At 34.7% G+C, this 21,034-nt stretch overlaps 1 protein-coding gene across 7 annotated transcripts in view; it reads left to right on the plus strand.

The window, feature by feature from the left end:
- SCN3A (sodium voltage-gated channel alpha subunit 3) overlaps positions 1–21,034 on the plus strand; it is a 104,078-nt gene that overhangs the window by 15,237 nt on the left and 67,807 nt on the right. For 5 of the 7 annotated variants that reach the window (XM_033112585.1, XM_033112588.1, XM_033112582.1 and 2 more), the window contains exons 2-5: positions 2,053–2,247; positions 11,358–11,671; positions 17,016–17,134; positions 18,634–18,723. In XM_033112585.1, the coding sequence (XP_032968476.1) occupies positions 11,408–11,671; positions 17,016–17,134; positions 18,634–18,723 (473 nt within the window). In that variant the 5' untranslated portion in view covers positions 2,053–2,247; positions 11,358–11,407. The remainder of the gene's footprint in view (positions 1–2,052; positions 2,248–11,357; positions 11,672–17,015; positions 17,135–18,633; positions 18,724–21,034) is intronic. The other 2 variants (XM_033112583.1, XM_033112584.1) reach the window with 2 other exon arrangements.

A 21,034-nucleotide genomic window follows, 5' to 3' on the forward strand; every position in this document is an offset into this window, starting at 1 on the left:
GTTTCTTATTCTCGCTGAGGTTCAGAACTGCTTGAAAGAATCTTCGTTGTCTCTTAATTCAAGTAGTGTCCATAGCCATGGTCTGCTTTTAAAGATGAGCGAGACGGATCATATTAAGACATAATGCAACTTGAAGTGTGAGGCCTAAATTGGAGCATGAGGACAGATGCAGAAATCACAGCTATTCTCCATGGATATTTGAGATTGGGGAAAAAATCTTCCCATTTGGAACCCAGACCATGAGGTATACTTTCTCTGATCCATGATTCAGTAATTTTCAAAAGGGTAGGGAGAAGAGAGGGATCGCAAGCAGATCAGAACCATCTGGGATGCTTTCTCAAACTCCATTCCCTTAACTTCTTAGTCCCTCTTTGATATTCAACCCACTTTACATCATCCCCTTCCATGAACCCAGAGAAAAGACCTCAAGTACTTTGGAAATGTATCTAAATTGACATTTTGGTTATTTAACATTATAGTTACTATATATGTCAGGCTAGAGACCAAGTTATTTAAAACCCAGTTAGTTATGTGCCATGAAGAGAAGCAGCATTTATGAAGCTTGTGGCTGTAAAGAAGAGGGATCTCACATTTATTGAAGGGCTATAAATTTATTTAATTAATGCTTCAAGCTCTGATTCATGTGTCTGTTTGATGGGTGTTATTAGTATTACTGTCATTTTATAGAAAATAATAACTACAATACTACTTTACTCTTATTGCTTCTTCTAATATTACTAAAACCTCCAGCTTTTATGGCAAACCTACTTTATACCATCTAGTATACAAATGGGTTTATGTGTGCGTGCATGTGTGTGTGTATGTGTGTATAATCTCATTTAATTTTAACAACTCTGTTTCGCTAGATTATAATCCTGTTAACAGATGGGAAGCTAAAAATTAAGTACATGTTCACTGTCACACAGCTAGCAAATCACAGAACCAGGTTTGTGTTACTACAAAGTGAAAGGTAAGGGAGGAAAGGCAGAGGCCAGATCATAAAGGCACTTGCACACTTTGCTCAAGTGACTATAAATTACTGAGAGCCAATGACAGATTTTTAATAAGGCTAGGATACATATTTTGGAAAGATCACTCTGATGACAAATTCGGGAAAAGATTGATGGTTTACAAGTGAGTTCTCATCTGGAGACAAAGATTTTAATACACCATGTACAAAACTAAAAAGTGAGATTTAATGGTGGTCTTTTTTTGTCGTAATAACTTATAAAAGGGGATTTATTGGTAAGAATCCATAATCAATTTGGCTTTATGGGCATTGTACAAATTAACTTAAGTAAATATTGTTTTAAACATCAATAGCTGATTTTAAAATTACATATATTGTCCCTAGAAATAATTATTAGTTGAACTGGGCTAAGCCATCACTGATTTCACTGACATTTCACTGACAGGAAAATGACATCAGATTGTTATATTTAGGTTAATAGTACGCCTTGATTTAGCGTGTTGGTTTTTCTAAACTCTGTTTGTCTAAAACATACTCTTAGAAGTCACTGAATACTATTTATTGGTATTATCTTAGTCATACCATCAAATGGGATTTTAGGTGAACAGGAAAGGAGCTGAAAAGGAACTAGAATAATGACCCACAACACCAATGTGGACCACACGTTCCACTGGTCTGCCTCTTTGGTCTTTCTGGCATTTGAAGAAAAGGAAAAAAGGGAAGTAAAGAGGGTAGAGAAGGGAAAGAAGTAGAAGGAGAAGAACAGGAAGATACTCTGGAGCTCCAGCATGTCTTCAGAAAGAATAAATGAATCAAGCTGCCAAAGAAGGAAGGAGAGCCCCACCTCTGCCGCAGGATCCGGGCAGTGGTTCCTGGCCCCATCCTTCCTTGAGCACACCAGGGCACACTGCCGACAGGGTCAAAAACCTGCTTTGCATCAATCCTGCTTTGCATCAATCCTGCTTTCTCAACCTAGTGCTACAAGTAAACAAAGTGCGAAAACCCAGAGCCACACACCACCCACTTCAGACCAAATGTCAAAGATGCTGGACTAACTTCACCTGTGTTCCCTTTCCACACAGATCATGAAGCTAGAAAGCTGACGCCAAGCCACATCACAGTTCATCAGGGATGAGATATCTGTCAAGGATTTGTGGCAGAGTGGCTTACTGAAATAAAAATACAGAACCTCTTCTAGGGATAGTGTAAGAACAAATGAGATAATTCCCAGAAGTGGCCTGGAGCAGTTCCGGAAAAAGGTGCTGTGATTATCTAAGGTACCTAAACTACTAGTGGGTACAAATTCATGTTTGTGGAAAGTAAACTAAAATCTCTATTAGCTAACAAGGACAACTGAATCAGGACAAAAAAAAGGCAGGAATGTGATTTCCTCTCTCCTTGTTGGTTTGTTCCTCCAAAGGGGTAAACACTTAAAGACCTGGCAGAGATGACCTCAGTAAGTGGAATGATGCCAAAGGCTATTGATGTAAGAGAGACTAATCCAGTTTTATATTTCTTTTAAGAAAGATATTCACTGTGTATTCAGTAGATAACCCAGGACTGTATGTACTTGAATTTTATTATATTTACTTGTAATTGGATCCATAGATCACCTGTTTGCATGGGGTAAAGGATATCAAATATGTGGTTAGTAAGCTGGCTTCTGGACTGGCCAAGTTTTTGAATCAACCAAGGAGTATTTATTTGTTTGGGGTATCAACTGCTACTAACAAGAAAAGCTGTCTAGAATTGCCTTAGTTAAGAAGGATGTTTATTGAACATAACAAGCAGTGCCAGAGGTTGTTTGGGTACAATAACTGAGTGATCCATCAAGAGCCCAGGGGTTTCTCTGTCTCTGTGATCTGCCACCCTCAGTCTGTCAGCTTGCCTTCAGAATGTCATCCCTTCTGGTTGTAAGTTGACTGAAGTAGTGCCATGTTATCATATCCTTATGCAATAAGATGCATGGACAAGATTTCCATCTTCTCCTTGGTCTCTTGCTGAGGAGTGAAGAAACCTTTTACAGACACCTACTTGGTGGACTTCCCTCACCATATGTTGGCCATAATTGGACCACAAACCGGACTCTTTAACCAATGATTGGCAAGGGACTTGGAGGAGGTATCTGGAGTGGGATGGATGTTGGGGATTGAACACACAATTTATTTCAATTTGTAAACATACAGGAGAAAAATTCAGGAGCTATTATAATAAAACCCATGATGCTGATTTGTCTATTAGAATGTTGGCTTAATTGTTGTTATTAGTTAGCAGTTGTTTTTCTGAGTTTATATCTGTCTGATAAGAACAAAGTCACAGGGAACATCATCTTCTAAAAGCTAAATATTGTTTCCAAGATAAAAATTGCTCTGAAGATAGAGATGAGCTCGTGCTTTCATACTCAGCCATTTTTCTTCAGAGCCATGGCATTGAATCGGGTAGAGACAGGCAGACATAGATTCTCTTACTAAATAATTAGCAAGCCAATAAATAATATTTATGTGTGGACAATCATGTATTTAGCTAATAAGAAAGGAACAATGGTACAGAAAGTGTACATTTCATTTGTAGTCGGCCCTGGCATAGTGGTATCTTTGCTCTAGTTATTTTCTCGATAGGTTTCTTCATACAGTACCAATAGTAATGCTGAATTCCTCAACACCATACTGACAGAAAGATGGTATATGATATAACAGAAGCTAGCGTAGGCTTTTTATTTACCTTTAAATAACTCTGAAGAGCTAAACACACATGTAAACATATATCTATTAGATGTGGGTTTTATGTTTTTTACTAATTCATTCCTGTTTTTGTTTGTTTGTTTGTTTGTTTATCTTCTGCATTACAACAAAGGTGAAGACTATATTATTTCATTTCTTAGGTTGCACCACCTCATTCATAACACAGGGCTGTATATATAGTAACCTTCCCATAAAGTAGCTGACTCACCCTAATTCTGTTTCAGAAAACATGAACTAAAAATTTCATTTTGCAGGCTTGGGGCCCACACTACTTCTCAAACTACCTGCGTTCAAATCCTGGCTCCTTGACTTACTGCTTTTGTAATTTGGACAAGTTATCCAATTTACCTGCACCCAGGTTTTTTAATCTGTAAAATGGGAATCATAATAGCACCGATCTCATAAGATTATAAAGGCAATTAAGTAAGTTAGTATGAATAAATTACATGAAAGAATGTCAGAGACCCAGTAATCATTCAACAGTTTTGGCTATTATTATTTAATCCTCAAAGCCACCTGGTTAGATCAGTACACCAACCTGGTATTATTTCAAAACTGTTTTGAAATATGGAAAGTAGTATTTAATTCTACCTTGGAGAGTGTCCAATGGCTATCAAAATGTGCTGAGTGCTCTGTGAATGCCTTCAATAATATGTTATGCTCTTGGTCACATATGCTGCCTGAGAATATATGGTAAATACTAGACAATTACTAACACAAAATGAAAATTCCTTTTGAAAAAATTAATAACTTTCTTCAATAGGAGGGTAGTTAATTGGTCCATCTTGTCTTTTAGATTATGCCCTTCCTATAACAGTCTCTTTTGTTGATACCAAGAAAACACAACCTTTCCTCAGAAGTGGACCCAGTCTTTCCCTGACAACTCTCTCTCTCATCATCAAGAACTCGAAAGTACTTTGTGGATTTTTTTTTTTTTTCTGATCTGTCAAGTTGTATGACACAGAGCAACATTCCATCCTTGCAGATGGCAAATTTACAGCTTCTGGCATAATTTTGTTGTGGGAATAGATCAGAACACTAATCAATTTTGTCTGTACCATAATCAAGAGAGAGAAAGAGAGAGAGAATAAGAGACTATTGATACTAACAGGTTATAGATCAATGCAATTCGCCAAACTGTCTGCTATTCTGGAAAATTCGTCAAGATGAGAATTCATGGCCTATATGACTAACGGAAAAAAATGAACACAACTTGTGTCTTTGCCTCAGTAATGCCACAGCATATCTCAAATGTTTACCATTCCATTTTTCTCAGATTTTGATTCATTGACAAGTATGACTTCATATAGTTCAAAAGCTTATGTTTGTATCATAGTATACAGATATGGGGGCCTGGAAAGCTGAATTGAATTATACAAATCTATTTTACTGTTGTTGTTCATGGACAGCCTAGATCTTTAAAATCAAAGCACACAATAGTAAGATTCAAGATAAAAATGTCAAGTATAATAAGAAAAGTCAGTTAAGAATAGAATGTGTGGAAAATGCTTTGCCTCAGAGCAACAATTTGTGTTTGTTAGTAGACATTTCAGTGAAGATTACTTAGCTTCTCTGTGCCTGTTCCTCATTTACTTTAAAGGCAGGGAGTTGGACTAACTGTCATATCCAATATATGCTTTTAATTAGTGTTTGGGAAATTCCTCTTTTGGAATCCATATAACTATTCTGACTTCATTGTCTGTGTTCCCTCTCCTTAAACATTGGTTGTCACAGGAGTCCTGCCTCTTCATCTTTCCAATTTTTTCCTAGACAATGTAATGCATATTCTTAACTTCAGTTTCAATGATTGACTTCTTAATCAATATTTTTCCAGCTTAGATAGCTTTCATGAGTCTTGGACCCATATTTTATAATTATACACCCAGTGGTATCATAGGCATCTCAAACAAAATAAATCCCAAGCAGAATTTATTACTGTACCCTACAAACCTTCACTTCTGTGTTGGATTAATGACAACTTGGGGCTCAAATCAGAAATCTGGGAATGAGCTTGACCCCATACCTCTTCCTTCTTCCCCTCTCATCTCAAGTCATCACAAAATCGCATTGATTTTCTGTCCCCTAATTGCCTTGAATACAGTCCTCTGGCCATGGTTTGTTTTCTCCCTGATTTATTGATGGCCTACTATCTTATTGATGGCACTGTGCTCACCCTCTACGTGCATTTTCTCACTTAAATGTCACATTACCTCTTTGAAGTATGTGCTATCAGTATTTCCTGATAATGCAGGTAATGTGCAAATAGGGAACCCGAAGATTGTAAAGGATAAAAAACCATGTCCAAGTTCACATAGCATAGCTAAGGATTGAATACAGTCCTGACTGCCAAGTCTATGCCCTTAAAGAGTAGAGCTTGGGTCAAAATCTCTTGCCCTTTTCCTTAGACTACTGGTATCCATCTGTTTCCTTCTGGAGCAGCTGTTCTCAAAGGGTGGTTTGCAGACAACTGGGGGTTCCTGAATCCCTTTCAGGAGGGACTGTGAGGTCTAGATTCTTTCTTAACAATGCCAAGATGTCATTGCTTCTTTTCCCTGTTTTGGCATTTGCATGGATACTGCAAAAGTCATGGGTGCAAAACTGCTAATGGCTTAGCAGGAGTCAAAGCAATGGCATCAAATTGTAGTAGTCCTTGTTTTCTTCACCACACACTTAATGTGAGGAAAAAAAATGCCAGCTCACTTAAGAAAATCTTTGATGAAGCAGTAAATATTGTAATTTTATTAACTCTTGAGCCTAAAGAACACATATTTTTAATATTCTATATGATGAAATGGGAAGAATACATAAAATATTTCTGCTGCATACGGAAGCACCATGGTTGTCTCACGAAAAAGCACTTGTGTGATTTTGTGAGTCAGGAGCTAAATAAGTCCCTCCTTTTTTTTCATGAAATACCATTGAAAAAGGAACTGACAAACTATGGTTATTCAAACTCAGGTATTTAGCAGATATTTTCTCAAAAATGAACAAAGGAAAAGCCTGTCACCTCAGGAAAAGCAAATAACGGCGTTTGTTGACAGTGTTAAAACGAGCTTTCAAGTGGAAACTGGAATTTTGGAAAACTTTCACCTGTCACGAGGAGCTGACAACCTCCCCAGTACATTATGACTTTTCTCATCAGATCAATGATGATGTTAACAAATGTGAAAACTGCATAATAATGTGCCAATATTTTCCAAATGATTCATACATGACGGTACAGAATCCATGCAAAGGGCAAGATCAATCAAAAGTTAATTGATAAAGTTTCATATTCCACATTGAAACTAATTTAAGAAACTACCATTTGTAGTTTTGGTGGGTATAAAAGAATATTCACAATGGCCTGTAAAGGCAATTAAATTATAAGATTCCTTTTCCAGATATATGTATATATATATGAGGATTTTCTTTGTGTACTACAATCAAAACAACATGTCACAACAGATTGAACTCAGAAGCACAATGAGAATCTAGCTATATTCTATTCAGTCAGACAGTAAAGAGATTTACCCAAATGTAAAATTCATTCTTCTCACTCAATTCTTTTTGTTTGGTTAATATAGTTACATTTACTAAACATCTGTTTTATACATAAATATACCAGGGTTTATTATTGTTATTTAATAAAAGTTTTTAAGTTTTCTATTTTAATTTAAACAATGATAAGTATGGTTAGATAAGTCCATCCATAAACAAAAGCTCTATGAGGACATTATCATTAATAATTTTAAAATTATAAAGGGATCCTGAAACCAAAACTTCTTAAAACCATTGCTCTAGGATCACTCCCCACCTGTCTACACTTCATACTGTCAGCATCTTTCTAATCTTCAATTTAATCATGTTACTCCACATCCATGGCTTACCTTAGAGGGCTGTACAAACCTTTGATAATCTATATTTATCCTGCCTAATTTTCCAGTCCTTTCTAAGTTTACCACTTCTTTTTGGGCTGGTTGGTCTTCACACATAATAAACTCCTTATAGTTCCTCAAAACTCCCCATGTTCTTTCATATTTCTGGGTCCATGTACGTGCTGTCTCCCTTCTTAGAGATTCTACTAATCCACCCCAACTACCACCACCCCAGCTGTTGGTCAAATCCCAACCAGTCTAAGAAACCTACCCCAATATCACTTCTTCTGGGAAACTTCTCTGAAACATACCCCTTCCTCCCTTCTGGGCAGAATAAATTGCTCCCTTTTATGCAGTGCAGACAAAAGCCAGCTGCATATAATTGTATTATCATTATTGTATAAACATCTGTCTCTCAGGTCCTTATGGCAGGGACCATAGGTGCCTACCTCAAGCACAGCTTAGATGCATAGTAGTCGCTCAATAAACATTGTCTGAATAAATGATCCCAATTCCCTTCCAGGTTTGAAACTCTATAAGAGGATATTTTGAATCACAATCTTTTTTATTGATTAGCAGAGGGATGCTTTTGCTTTACTCACACACATGCACACATACACACAGACATTTTGGTTTTTAATCAAAGAGATCATCTCAGACCTTTTTTCTTTTTTTGTCCTTGCAAGGACAGTTCTGGAGAAAATTTGGTATATTAAATTTGATGTATTTTAATAAATTATAATGCACATATATTCATTAATAATATATATTCTACACCAACGCATCGGTAGGAATTAATTTTTAAAAGTCTGCTTTAATAGGGATATAAAATTATGTAAGAGTTCTGTATAACAGGCTCACAAAGAACAAGAAAGAAGAGGAAAAATACTAAAATAGAACTTGCAAAGAACTATGAGATGTTTCTAAACAGTAAAGCAGCAGGTGAAGGCATGAGAAACTCTACTCATTGCAATCTTTAATGTCTCAGCCTGTCCAAATAGTTGCCCCTGCAAAGGAAGATGAGACGCTGAGAGTCTGGAACTGGGCTGTCTTCTTAGGATTTAAGAGACAATAGTACGAGAATTTCAAAGAGATTTCTTTATTTCCTTCTGTCCAAGGCTCAAATTCTTTGTTCTAGTCTTGATAAATGAACATGAAGGTAAAGGATTATTTTTTTTTTAAATAAATTTTCAGTTTTATGACATTCCTTGCTCCACATCATCTCAGAGAAATCAGAATCATCTGTAAAGATTATTGAAAGAAGTCCACATTAGGTATTTTTAACCTAATTTCATTTTAAAATTTGGCAATCAGGAGACTCCAATTAAATGAGTAAAATTAGTTATTCCTTTATGGCAAAGAGTTGCCATATTTACGATAAGGCACTTTGATAGCACTGAGGTTGAGAAAGGTGAAATGACATGGGCAAACTATTATTGGCAGACTCAATACTAACCCAGTCTCTGATTGCAATTGCTATCTGTTTTTTTCATTCCATTGTCAATAAAAAAAACCCAAATCTGTTCAACTAAATGCTCAAATGTAAAAGTAATCTTATTCTTACCTAAGAAAGCAACCATATTTCACAGACATTTTTTAAGACATGTTTGTCCTGCTGTTTCATCTTCATTTAGCACTTGGGAAGAAACTTATCCATTCAATTCATGACAGGTGATGAGAGACAGATGTATTACACATCTCTGGGTGTTTAAGGCTTGCAGTTAAGGGTGAACTCATTCCACACTCAAAAGTAGAAAAGCTGTGATTATTCCACAATGCCTAGAGCTGGGTTGTCTATGTGGCCATTGAAAAGGACATAAAACAGTTGAAAACATTAATTCTACTTTGTGCCATCAGCCATAAATTTATAAGGCACAAAATAAATCACTGATTGACTTTTGAGTAAAATAAAATAACTGTTCTCAAACGTTCTGATTTACATTCACATACCACTTAATGGAGTAAAAAACAAAACAAAAACAAAAAACCAAAACCAACAACAACAAAAAAAACTCTGTCCCACCTCAGATCAGAAGTTCTTTTCCAGAACTAGTAGGGGAAATGGTATAATTTTTTGACAAGTCTGATATTTTATAACTTATTTAGAATATATCTTCATCGTAACAGGGATATAACGACAATGTCATATTATAAATACAAATTCACTAAAAAGACAGAGCTATTGAAATCCTTTTTGTCATTAGAACAGACTAGAGAATGAGTAACTCAGAAATCATATAGTAACCTATATAATTTTTCTTATGTTACTATGAGATCTAGAACTTCTTGTTTTCTATAACCTCAGTACATCAATGCAACAAACTGCTCAAATCAGAAAGCCATTTAGGGATAAACTACTATGGAGACTAGAATAAGTGCAGGGGCGGAGGCAGGTGGGTGGCTGGGGATAGGGAAAATGTCACAGATGACTTTGAAGATACTTTGATGCTGTGGTTTTATTTTAGATCGTTCTGCAAGATAACTGATGTACTCATATGTTGTTGTTATTGTTTCTATTTTCTATCTTGATTTTTAAAATGTGATTTTTGACACAATGCAAAATAACTGTTAACTTATGTTTCAAAATTTATGTAGCTGATTTCCCGTAGTTTTGACAGTTCTGTCACACCTCTAGCAGAAAAAATTTTTCTCCCTTCCCTGGGAAACTGAGCAGGGCCACTCCACATGCCTGCTTTCCCTCCCTTCCTCTCTCAGCCAGCTGGTAGGCACCTGTGAATGTGCCTGCTCTCCACTTCCCAGCCCCTTCCTGAAGCTCAATGGTAGGCTGTGGTTCCAGCATATCAAGACTTTATTTAAAGGAGAGTGGCTTGAATTATGAGGATGTTTGAAACCACAACAGAAGAAATGGCTGGAGGAATGGAAGATAATTAGATTATGATAGTTGACACTAATATAGTGTTTACTAATGCCAGAAAGTATTCTAGACGCTTAATGTAAATTAATTCACTTTTTCCTTGCAATGACCTGGGGGGGATCAGTTTTCATATTATCCCATTTTATAGATGAAGACTGAAGCACTGAGTGGCTACATTTTGCAAAGACACATATCTCATAAGTGGCAGAGCCAGCGTTTAGAACAGAGGGAGTCTAGCTCCATAACACACAGTCCATGCTTTTAACCACTACACCAAATGAAAGATTCAGGAAGAATATGAAAATTGTCTTGAAAGAGTTAAAGAACAGCAGACTAGAGTAGGAAGTACATATATTCTGCATTGCCTCAGAAGGATCCAAAGTGAAAAGCTAAAAGAAAACTCTGTTTCCTGGGTTAAGCAAAACTTCTTTCCTATCTTGAGATTTGATGAGTCAGGGATGTACAGTGGTACCTCGGTTTTCTAATGCAATCCATTCTGGAAGTCTGTTCAAGTTCTGAAATGTTCTAAAACTTAGGCACTACTGTACCAGTATTTCTTTATTTGGAGAGTTTGTAAGATGTGATAAAAGGAGGGGGGAGAGAAATAATGGGCCCTGAAGTATTTTATTGACAAGCGTTACTGGCATTACTCTTTTACCAAAAGTGTACTCTAGTATATTTTGGCTCAAAGGTCTCAGAACAGACTTGTGATAGACTTATAAACTCGGCTTATTGAAAATTAGATTGAATGATGAGGTTTCCAAGTTGAAATTTGTAATGCGGCACTAAAAGCACTACTTTATGTTTATACTTTTAAAACTTACTAGAAGAAACGTTAAATAACATCTTGGTTGATTTTCTTAATCTATCTTATTCACTTTCTTTCCTCTCTCTCTCATGCATTTTTTTTGTAGGCAATTCTTATGCAAAAAGCTAAACGTAATTAAATGTGCAGGATGAAAAGATGGCACAGGCACTGCTGGTACCCCCGGGACCTGAAAGCTTCCGCCTTTTTACTAGAGAATCTCTTGCTGCTATCGAAAAACGTGCTGCAGAAGAGAAAGCCAAGAAGCCCAAGAGAGAACAAGACAATGATGATGAGAACAAACCAAAGCCAAATGGTGACCTGGAAGCTGGAAAAACCCTTCCATTTATTTATGGAGATATTCCTCCAGAGATGGTGTCAGAGCCCTTGGAGGACCTGGACACGTACTACATCAGTAAGAAAGTGAGTGTGGTTTTACACTTCCGAAAGTTGAGTTATACTTCCAAATTTAAGTATTTAAATATTGTAATATATTTTTCTCAGGCTCATATATATACTGCATCATCATTTAAAGATTTTATACCATAATAAGTAGAAACACTTATAAGAAATAAAGTCAAGATTTGGCTACAGTGAAAAGATATGGAAAGATGAACCATTCCTACAATTTCACAGTAACTGAGATAGCCAAAATTAAAACTGATGTCAACAAAGCAAAATGTCTGTTATCGCTGACATATTTAAGCACATGGTAGACAATACAATCATAGGCAGGCAAAAGAAGACTTACAGGCAGATATACTTCTTATTTTTCAGTTCTTACGTGGCTTGAGTTTCTTCACAATACATTTGTATTCTAGAGAGTAATAATCTTTTACTTAGAAGGCTCCTAGAGGAAAATAATACAATGAGAAGCACATTCACCCAGACATGTGTGTGTGTGTATGTGTATATATATATATATATATATATATATATGTATATATATATTTTGTCCACTAATCTGGAATACGATTTGTATATATATATATATATATATATGTATATATATATATATATATGTATATATATATATGTATATATATATTTTGTCCACTAATCTGGAATACGATTTGGAGCTTCTCTAACTTTACTTAATTTGTGACAGGCTAGATTCTGGAACACCTACATATTGTTAAAACATCACAAAATGATAAACAGTTATCACTTTGCCTTCCTAGTGCTAGACTAACCATGATTTTTGTCAGAATTAGCTTTTTTTTTAAGTTAAACAAGCTGTGTAGTATTTCACAAGATTTTTTTTAAAATTAATTATAGATTCTATGCTTTCTAATTGAGTATTTTGGCATCTTGTAACCACAATTTATATTTCAGATTCACAAGATAAAAACAGGTCTGTGTAGAAATAAAAATAAATCAATATCACCATGAGTTGATGGGTTACGGATTAAAGAAGACTTTGAACACCTTCATTAGTCAAAGCCAGCCATTTTATAAGAAATGGCTAATGAAATTTCATTCTTTAAACAGTATACAATTTAAATGTATATGATAAGTGATGGCTAAAGAAACTGACAATCAACCATTCAGACAGGAACTTATCCCTGTTGCTCTAAAGGAGTGCTTCTCAAACTTGCATGTAGGTACATACTTATCACCTGAGGATATTGCTAAAATACAGATTCTGATTTCATAGATCTGGGGTATGACCAGAGACCCTGCATTTCTAAAAAGGCCCCGAGAGACTCATGCTGCTAATACATGGGCCATACTTTGAGTAGCAAGCTTTAAAATGTTTTAGTTAAAAGCATAAAACAAAATTAAATAAACAGGTCATTTCTTTTTCCCTTTAAAGTAGTTTCATGAAAGGTGGCATTTAGTATATATTTCTAAAAGTAATCTATTCCAGCACTTTACTATAGAATTGATAAAGAAAATTTTGATATGTAGTTACTGTATTGTTACACGCAATGACGACAGTGCAACATCCCTCAAGAAACTAAAAGACGATTCTCCTCTGAAAACTATTGACTTAAACTATGTATTAACAAAGATAACTTGCACAAGACAGGGTATTACTTACTCTGAGATGACTAAATGTGTTTGCTAATTAAAGAAAGGAAGTGTTTTTAAGGGAATTAGTAAGATTGGGGTTAGGGGAAGAGAATAATAAAAAGATAAACATTAGCATTTTCCAAGGGAGACAGATCTTTAGTAGCAGCCCTGCCTGAAGGCATTTTTCTCCAAAATTGAAGGACGTTTCATTTTAGAGGGGCTACATTGGGCTACCTAACAGACATGTCTTAAAACATTATGAATTTTTTTATTAAGTTGGCTTGTTTATACTCCAACCTCAGCAAAGACCCTTCTTACTATAATTTGTCTTCCTTCTGCTTAAAAGGAAAGATTGTGCTAGTTACGCTATTGCAATTTTTTTCAGTCCATGTGACAGGAATATGTCTCATTGTGAATAAATAAATTGACATTCTGATTTTATATTCCAGGCTTTCAAGCTTGGTTGATGTGAGTCTGCCACTTGGAGACAGAATTGTTCTGTGTGTGCTAACAAAGCCAGTTTTTATTGCCTCCCTGTCTGAGAACGAGGCGTGGACCTCGATTTATTCATGGTGGCTATAACCCACCTTGAGTGACATCTAGAATGCTTACTCATTAATGCTGGCTACACTGCTTTCCTTTAGGAAATGTCTATAAAGATGAATATTGAGGTGATATTGAAGAAAAAGATAGTTTGTTATTCTTAGGATAGTAGGAGCTAATGTAAGAAACTAATGGAGAAGTTCTGGAATTTAAAAGTGTGGTATGAAGCTTATTATATTATGTTATATTATAATGTAGATGAAAGACATTTTAGAACTGTAAAGTATTATATAACTATTTGCTGCCATTAAAGATACATTTCCATATCTAATTTAATCAGATGAGCAATATCATAATGTATTTTAATGGCATTTCAGTTGACCACCTAGTAAGAATAGTGACAGTGATAACAAAAATAACATTTGTTGTGAACATATTTTGTCAGGCAGCGTTGGGTATAACTCAAACATAGTTCATTTAATATTCAAAGAACCAGTGAGCCAGGTACAATGTTAGCCTTGTTTTACAGATGGGGAAGTGAAGCCCCAGAGAGGTTAAGTAACTTTCCCAAAATCACACTTCATAAATAGTGGACTCAGGATTTGAAGCCAGGCAGTCAGTCTCCAGACCCAGAGCTCTTAACTACTGAGCAAAACTATACATGGTGTTTATTAATATAATGAAATAAAATGTTTAAAAAAATCAGTTGTATAATTCTTTTGAAATCTCATTTATGTGGTCCTACTCAGAGATGTAAAGCTCTTCTTGCCTCCAGTAGTAAAATTTTTAGTAAACCTATATGAGATGTGCATTTACCTGGGAAACAGAAGCAAGCAGCATTTCAGAGTGGACAACAACCAGTTTAACATACTTCCAGCGATAATGTTCATAACCTTAGTAACACTATGTAGTACTATTTTTTTAAGTCATATCATTACTTATTGTTACTTGAAGACCAGATTTTGTTATTGACAATAATTATCCCTCCTCCAGTTACTTGTCATTCTCTCAAGTATTTCACTTTAGGTACATCTCTCAATAACAGCAGAGCCCCAAATTTCAAATGCCTTTCTCATAATTCTTTCATTATACAGGACGTTAGTATTTTATTCTTCATTTCTCAGAACTCAGGGTTTTCTTTGTGTCAGGTTTTGCTCCCCAGAAATAAACTGGAATTTTGTTCTTGGGGACTGCTAATTCAATGAAGCTGTAAATTCAATGAAGATGTCCTTGGCATGCAATTTTTAATCCCATTAGTACCCCACAGGCTAATCTTGCAGGAGGAGCAGAAGATTCCATGTTGAAAGGGACAGTTCATTTCTGTTCTTTCTGTTATTTTAGCTTTTTTCAAAATAAAATCTTCTAATGCTACAAGTGGCAATTGCTTTTTCAGAGAAATTGTTTCAGAAAAATGCATAAATATACCATAAATTATAGTGAACTTCACATGTTACTGCTATAATTGAATGCATAAATGGATCTAGATTGTTTGATTATATTAAATGAGCTAATCCTGTGAATTCAAGAAAATTCTTTAATGTGTTTGTGCTTCAAGGATATCTTCCCTCCTGGATAATCTCAGTGCTACTAAAGAACAGTGTAGTTGCCCTCTTCATAGAATTGTTCAAATTTATAGGGCGTAGTTCATAGAAAATGGTTGGTGAGGTATTATTGGTTAGCTCCATGGTCTTGCATACAAAAGAGCGATGTACAGAGAAGTAGTTTTCTCTGACTTTTACACTCATAACATAAATATTCCTGACTACCTATTCGAACAGAACATATTGTCAGTAAATATGACTGAATGGGATATAGCCCTTAGTTAAAAGGTAAACACATATTATTAAGTAAATGGTTATATAGATGTCATAAAGGTAAAGGGCATTTTAAATGTAAACACACATTAAATGCTTAAAACAAGCATTTATTTGCAAATCACACCATTAAATATTGTGAAAAAAATGGAGAAAACCTAGATTGCAGACTCTTTATGCTCAGTGGTTTATAACAATTTCTAACCTAGTCTTCTATGGAATGCACCCTACATGTAGATTGCTAGTTGACTATAATTACAAACAACATGCCAATGTGTGCAAGTTGACATACCAATCTTAACTGGTAAAAGAAAACAATTAGGGAGTGATCAGAATGCAGTGTGATTTATCTGGAAAGACATAATGGAGGAGGTTATTTTGACAGCTGAGGATATTCCCAGAGTAGGGATTTTCAACCCTAGCTGAATATTAGAATGACCTGGGGGAATTTTTAAACATAACTATGTCTTTGCCCAACCCCCAGAATATTATCAATTTTAAAATCACCCCAGGAGAGTCCAAGAACCTTTGATGTAATAGGTCACTATAAGTCTGTTATGGACTTGAAATGGGAGGGCGTTTGCATAGATGACCTCTCCAGCTCCTCCTTCCTCTGGGATCCTATGACACTCATTTTCAGTCAGACAGAGAAGTTGACAGGTTGCGAGTGGGATTGACAAAGTGGGTTGAATTGGATGGAGCAGATGGGAAAAAATAAACAATAATCCTAGAGAGACGTGGTAGGTAACCACTGGGTAGCATACCTTAAACACTACATTGATAATTACAGGTTTCAGGTCATAAGATTTTAGCCATGAATGCCCTTTGAAATGATGTATTTCAGATTTATTTTCAATGCAGCAGTCCCTTCTCAGTATTACCAGCTGATCCACAGAATCAGCATAACCAGGTTATTCAGTCTGTTGGAACATTTTAAATTAGGAAAACTACCATAGGGAAAATAGAAAGCCTTCATAAACATTGGAGTTAAAAGACTTGATCTATTTAAAATGTTTATAAAATATTATTTTAATAGCAACAGGTACAGAATAAACTGAAAAGTTACCAAAGCTGGAGACAGATGGTAAACTTTAAATAGAATTGGAGTCTGTAAAGTTACCTTACAACTTGGTAAAAATTTTGTGTATGATATTAATTTATACCAGGAAGTTGGAACCTTAGACAGATTTGATAATAGTATGTCATATTTTTATTTGTAGATATGTTAATTCAGGGGACTAACATCTAACATGTTTATGGTATGACATACCAACTGGTTTAAACAAACAAGTTTGAACAAAGAAAATCAGGTTAAAAGTTCTTCATGTGTATAAGCTCTTCAAATAAACCGCATGTCTAAACTACTAATTTTTTTTTCTCATTTTCTTTTTCAGACTTTTATAGTATTGAATAAAGGGAAGGCAATTTTCCGATTCAGTGCCACCTCTGCCTTGTATATTTTAACTCCGCTAAACCCTGTTAGAAAAATTGCTATTAAGATTTTGGTACATTCATATCCTTTTCATGTAAATTGTCAAAATGTTGCTTGTTGTGGTTGGTTTTATACAAAACATCATTCTTTCTTCTAAAATGTATATAAAATTTCTTTGAGATTAATGGTAACGTTGTTTACTCTGTTGCTCTCATTGATTTTTCTGCTACTTATAACAAAATTATTAGAGAATGACTATTCTATTTATATTGTACTATATTATGTTACATTATACTATATTATATTATATTATATTATGACTATTGTATTATAGTCATACTGGATAGTAAAAAGCAAAAATGCAACTATGATAGTGAATATGTAAATGAAACACATTGTATAGTAGGAACAGCAGCAAAGCTTCACACTTTTTATTAACCTCAGTTAGACCATATATAACCATTGCTAGAGAAATATAGTCTATTGCGGTTAATATTATTATCTACATTACTAAATGTTCAAACTTTTTTGCCTTAATTGGTTCTATATTTTCAGCACCTGGATCCATCTTTCCTTCCTTCCTTTCCTTCTTTTCTTTCTGCTTTCAGTACATATTTATTAAACTATGTACTTATGTTTCTAATTGATAACATATATATTTAAAAATCATTGAACCTAAAACTAGTTATAATGATAGTCAAAAAGTATATGGAAAAGGAAAGGATAGGTGTGAATTTCAAGAAAATTTTCAAATAAATAATGATAGAATAGAAAGGTGAGCTCCTGAGGCAGCGTTCAAGAACGGGCATTTTCTATAGGCAATTTCAAAATAGGCTTATATAAAAACAAAAAGAGAAGCAAAATACTGGTTACTCTAGAGATAGGGCAAACAGAATGATAATCTTTTGAGGTACATTTGAATTCTCTCGTTCTATGGTTTGATATTGGAATGTATTCATATTTTAAAATAAAAGATTTACCTCAAAATAATCTTAAGCTTGCTTAGAGTGAAGTCTGGATTGAGATCCTAAGAAAAAATTATTTCACTAGTTCTCAGAAAGATTTCAAAATTGTGTTTATCGGTTTAGTCACTATAAGACTACCAGAGTTCCTCAATGCAGTGGAATACTTAATCAATGTAATCCTTGAATACACCAGGCTATCCGTTCTCAGGCTTTTTATTTTGTGTTCATTAACATTTTATCAGTCAGTGCATATTTTAAAATATATCCGAACTACAACTTTTGCACTTGAGTTATACCATAAACGTACTAAAGAATGGTCACTTCCCCTTGCAGTGCAAGTTCATGCAACTGATTGGAGTGCAAAATCCCATTTGCTTCAGATAGAGATCTGTTTCTATTAAATTCAGTTTTGTGAAGAAACAATGTAAAATGAAAAAAAGAGTGGACCAAGAATACATGACAGGCTTTGAAGTTTCTTATTATTTTTGCCATTGTTTTAAAACACGTAAGATTAATTTCACAGGTAATTTGTGTTGGCGATTTTTGTATGTGTGTGTTGGATCAGCTGTAAATGGCCATGATAATGTACTAGCATTTATTCCTTAACTAATCTACTTTATTCAGCATGCTTATCATGTGCACTATTTTGACCAACTGTGTATTTATGACCTTGAGTAACCCTCCAGACTGGACAAAGAATGTAGAGTAAGTAGAAATGACTTCTTGTAATGAGAAATGCACATTCAAATTCTCCAGCAATATCCTTATGGTTATGGTCTGACTTACGGTTTCCACTTTTTGAAGTCAGGCTATATACTTCTAAGAAAAAGTTATTTTCATAATATGAAAGAAGATAAAGGAAGTTCTTGGGGTGGAGGGGAAGGGTTTCTTCTATGAGGTAAGTATTTTTTCCCAACAGATTCAAGACAGCTATCTATTTAAGAAAGGCTATAAATAGTATACACTAGCTGGTAAACTAAACCAAGCATTTAACATAAAAGTTAATACTCAATCATAGTTATGTATTTTAGGTAAAAAACAATGACTATTAGAGTAATTTGATAAATAAAATTACTTTATTCTAGTATATTACTATTATAGTTATATTCTGATAAAATAGTTTAGTTCTATATAGGTGTTTAGTTCTATATTATTATAGTAGGAATTTTGGTTATATTTCATATTGTTATATTTAGGAAAAATACATTTAGGTATTTAAGTTACTTAGATGTTTAGTTATATTCAGATATATAGTTTATTTAGACAGAGCATGTGTGCTAAAACACCATAGATGTGTTCCATAAAATAAATAAAACATCTCTGAAAAATCATGCTCAAAAAATAAGAAGACTTAACAGAAAAGCATGATAAAGGGAAGATCACTCAAAACTTATGAAACTTTGTAATTAGAACACTAATTAAAACAATAACAGTCCCAATAAAAAGGTACTGGTCCAGGTAAATCTCTCTAGACATTGTACCTAAAATCCTAGCCAGCAACTCCTTTGCAGTCACAGACCCTGGGCCTCATCCTTTTTCTCTTGAGATGGAGACCCTGGGGACATTTGTATGATGTCATCAAACTAAAACATTTGATTCAATATTTTAATACAGAGGCACAGTAGTTCTTGGGAATATTATACTAGCCCCTGTTTACGTTAAAGAAGGTACTTCTACCAATTTTCTGCTTTAGACTTAAGGTCTGCTTTTATTGCTAAGAATAATCTAGTTACGAGTGGAGAAAAGATGCCCCTGATTGTTTCAAAACATATAACCATATATACCAGAGAAAATTGTATATTAACTAACACAATTTCTGCATTATAACATTATCCCTAATTTATCAGTCACATATAAGGTTATTCACGATAAAGAAACATGGTCTTGTTTTTTGGTTTTTTTTTCATGAAACAGAAGGTGTTTAGGTTGTACAGGCTATTTATGTATAGCACAACACAACAATTAGGTATTTGGTAATACTGCCACTTTTAATTCTAAGTATTTTTATGGATTTCCATGAACATTTATTGTACCATCCTAAACCATCATTTGCCAGTGATTTAATGCATTGAAGATTTTTTAATAGTAGCTTGGAAATGTTCCCTAGAAATTATTTTAGTAAAGAATCCAGTTCTTATACTGAAGCAAGCCATTTAACAAAATTCCATTACCACTTATGATTTGGAGGTTAACTTATGGACATACCTCTATAAAACTATTCTGTATGTACTTTTCCCAACAGAAATTATTGAAATATTTAAACATGTATACATTTCACTTATTTGTATATCATTTTAAAAAGATAGGTAAAGGAAACACCTGAACATTATTACTTGAATTTGCAGGTCTCTCTTTGTAAAGTCATTTTTAGAGTTGACTATATCCATTATGAAAATAGTCACAGCCTTGTAAAAGTTTTTGACCGACATCTTGCATTTGGAAAACTTTTCACAAGGCTCCTGATCAATTATCTCTAGTCACTTGATAACAAGGCATCAGGAAAACAAACAAAGTATTAATGGTTACAGAAAAAAAAACTAAAAACCCAAAGTCCAATGAAAAGAAAACAGTTTGTTATCGTGCAATAGGTCCGGCTGCTCGCCGCACGAAAGCCAAAACTCGAGAGGCAGAGTTGGTGGAAAGGAAAGCAAGTTTTATTCTAAGATGCCAGCATTAAGCGAAGACAGGGTCTCCCTGCCACAAAGACTGCCTTCCTTCTCTCTATATGATCAAAAGGTCTTACAGATGCACAAGGAGGGGCAGAACAAAGGAAGGAGAAGTTGGCCTGGCAACTTTAGGAAAAAGCACTTCCTAGAGGCTGTTATGCCCCAGGGTCAAGAGTGAACCCCACATAGATGCAAAACCTCCTCCTGAATTACCAAGCCAGGTGTGCACACTGTTCCAAAGTAAACAGAACCATTGGAAGTGGTATACATACATAGTAAATGTACAGTAAACAGAGTCATCAAGGTTTAGTGAGAGGAGAGGGAAGCAAAGCAAAGAAAAAAAAATACTT

Source organism: Rhinolophus ferrumequinum, chromosome 8 (assembly GCF_004115265.2).
Source record: "Rhinolophus ferrumequinum isolate MPI-CBG mRhiFer1 chromosome 8, mRhiFer1_v1.p, whole genome shotgun sequence".
NCBI lineage: Eukaryota > Metazoa > Chordata > Mammalia > Chiroptera > Rhinolophidae > Rhinolophus > Rhinolophus ferrumequinum.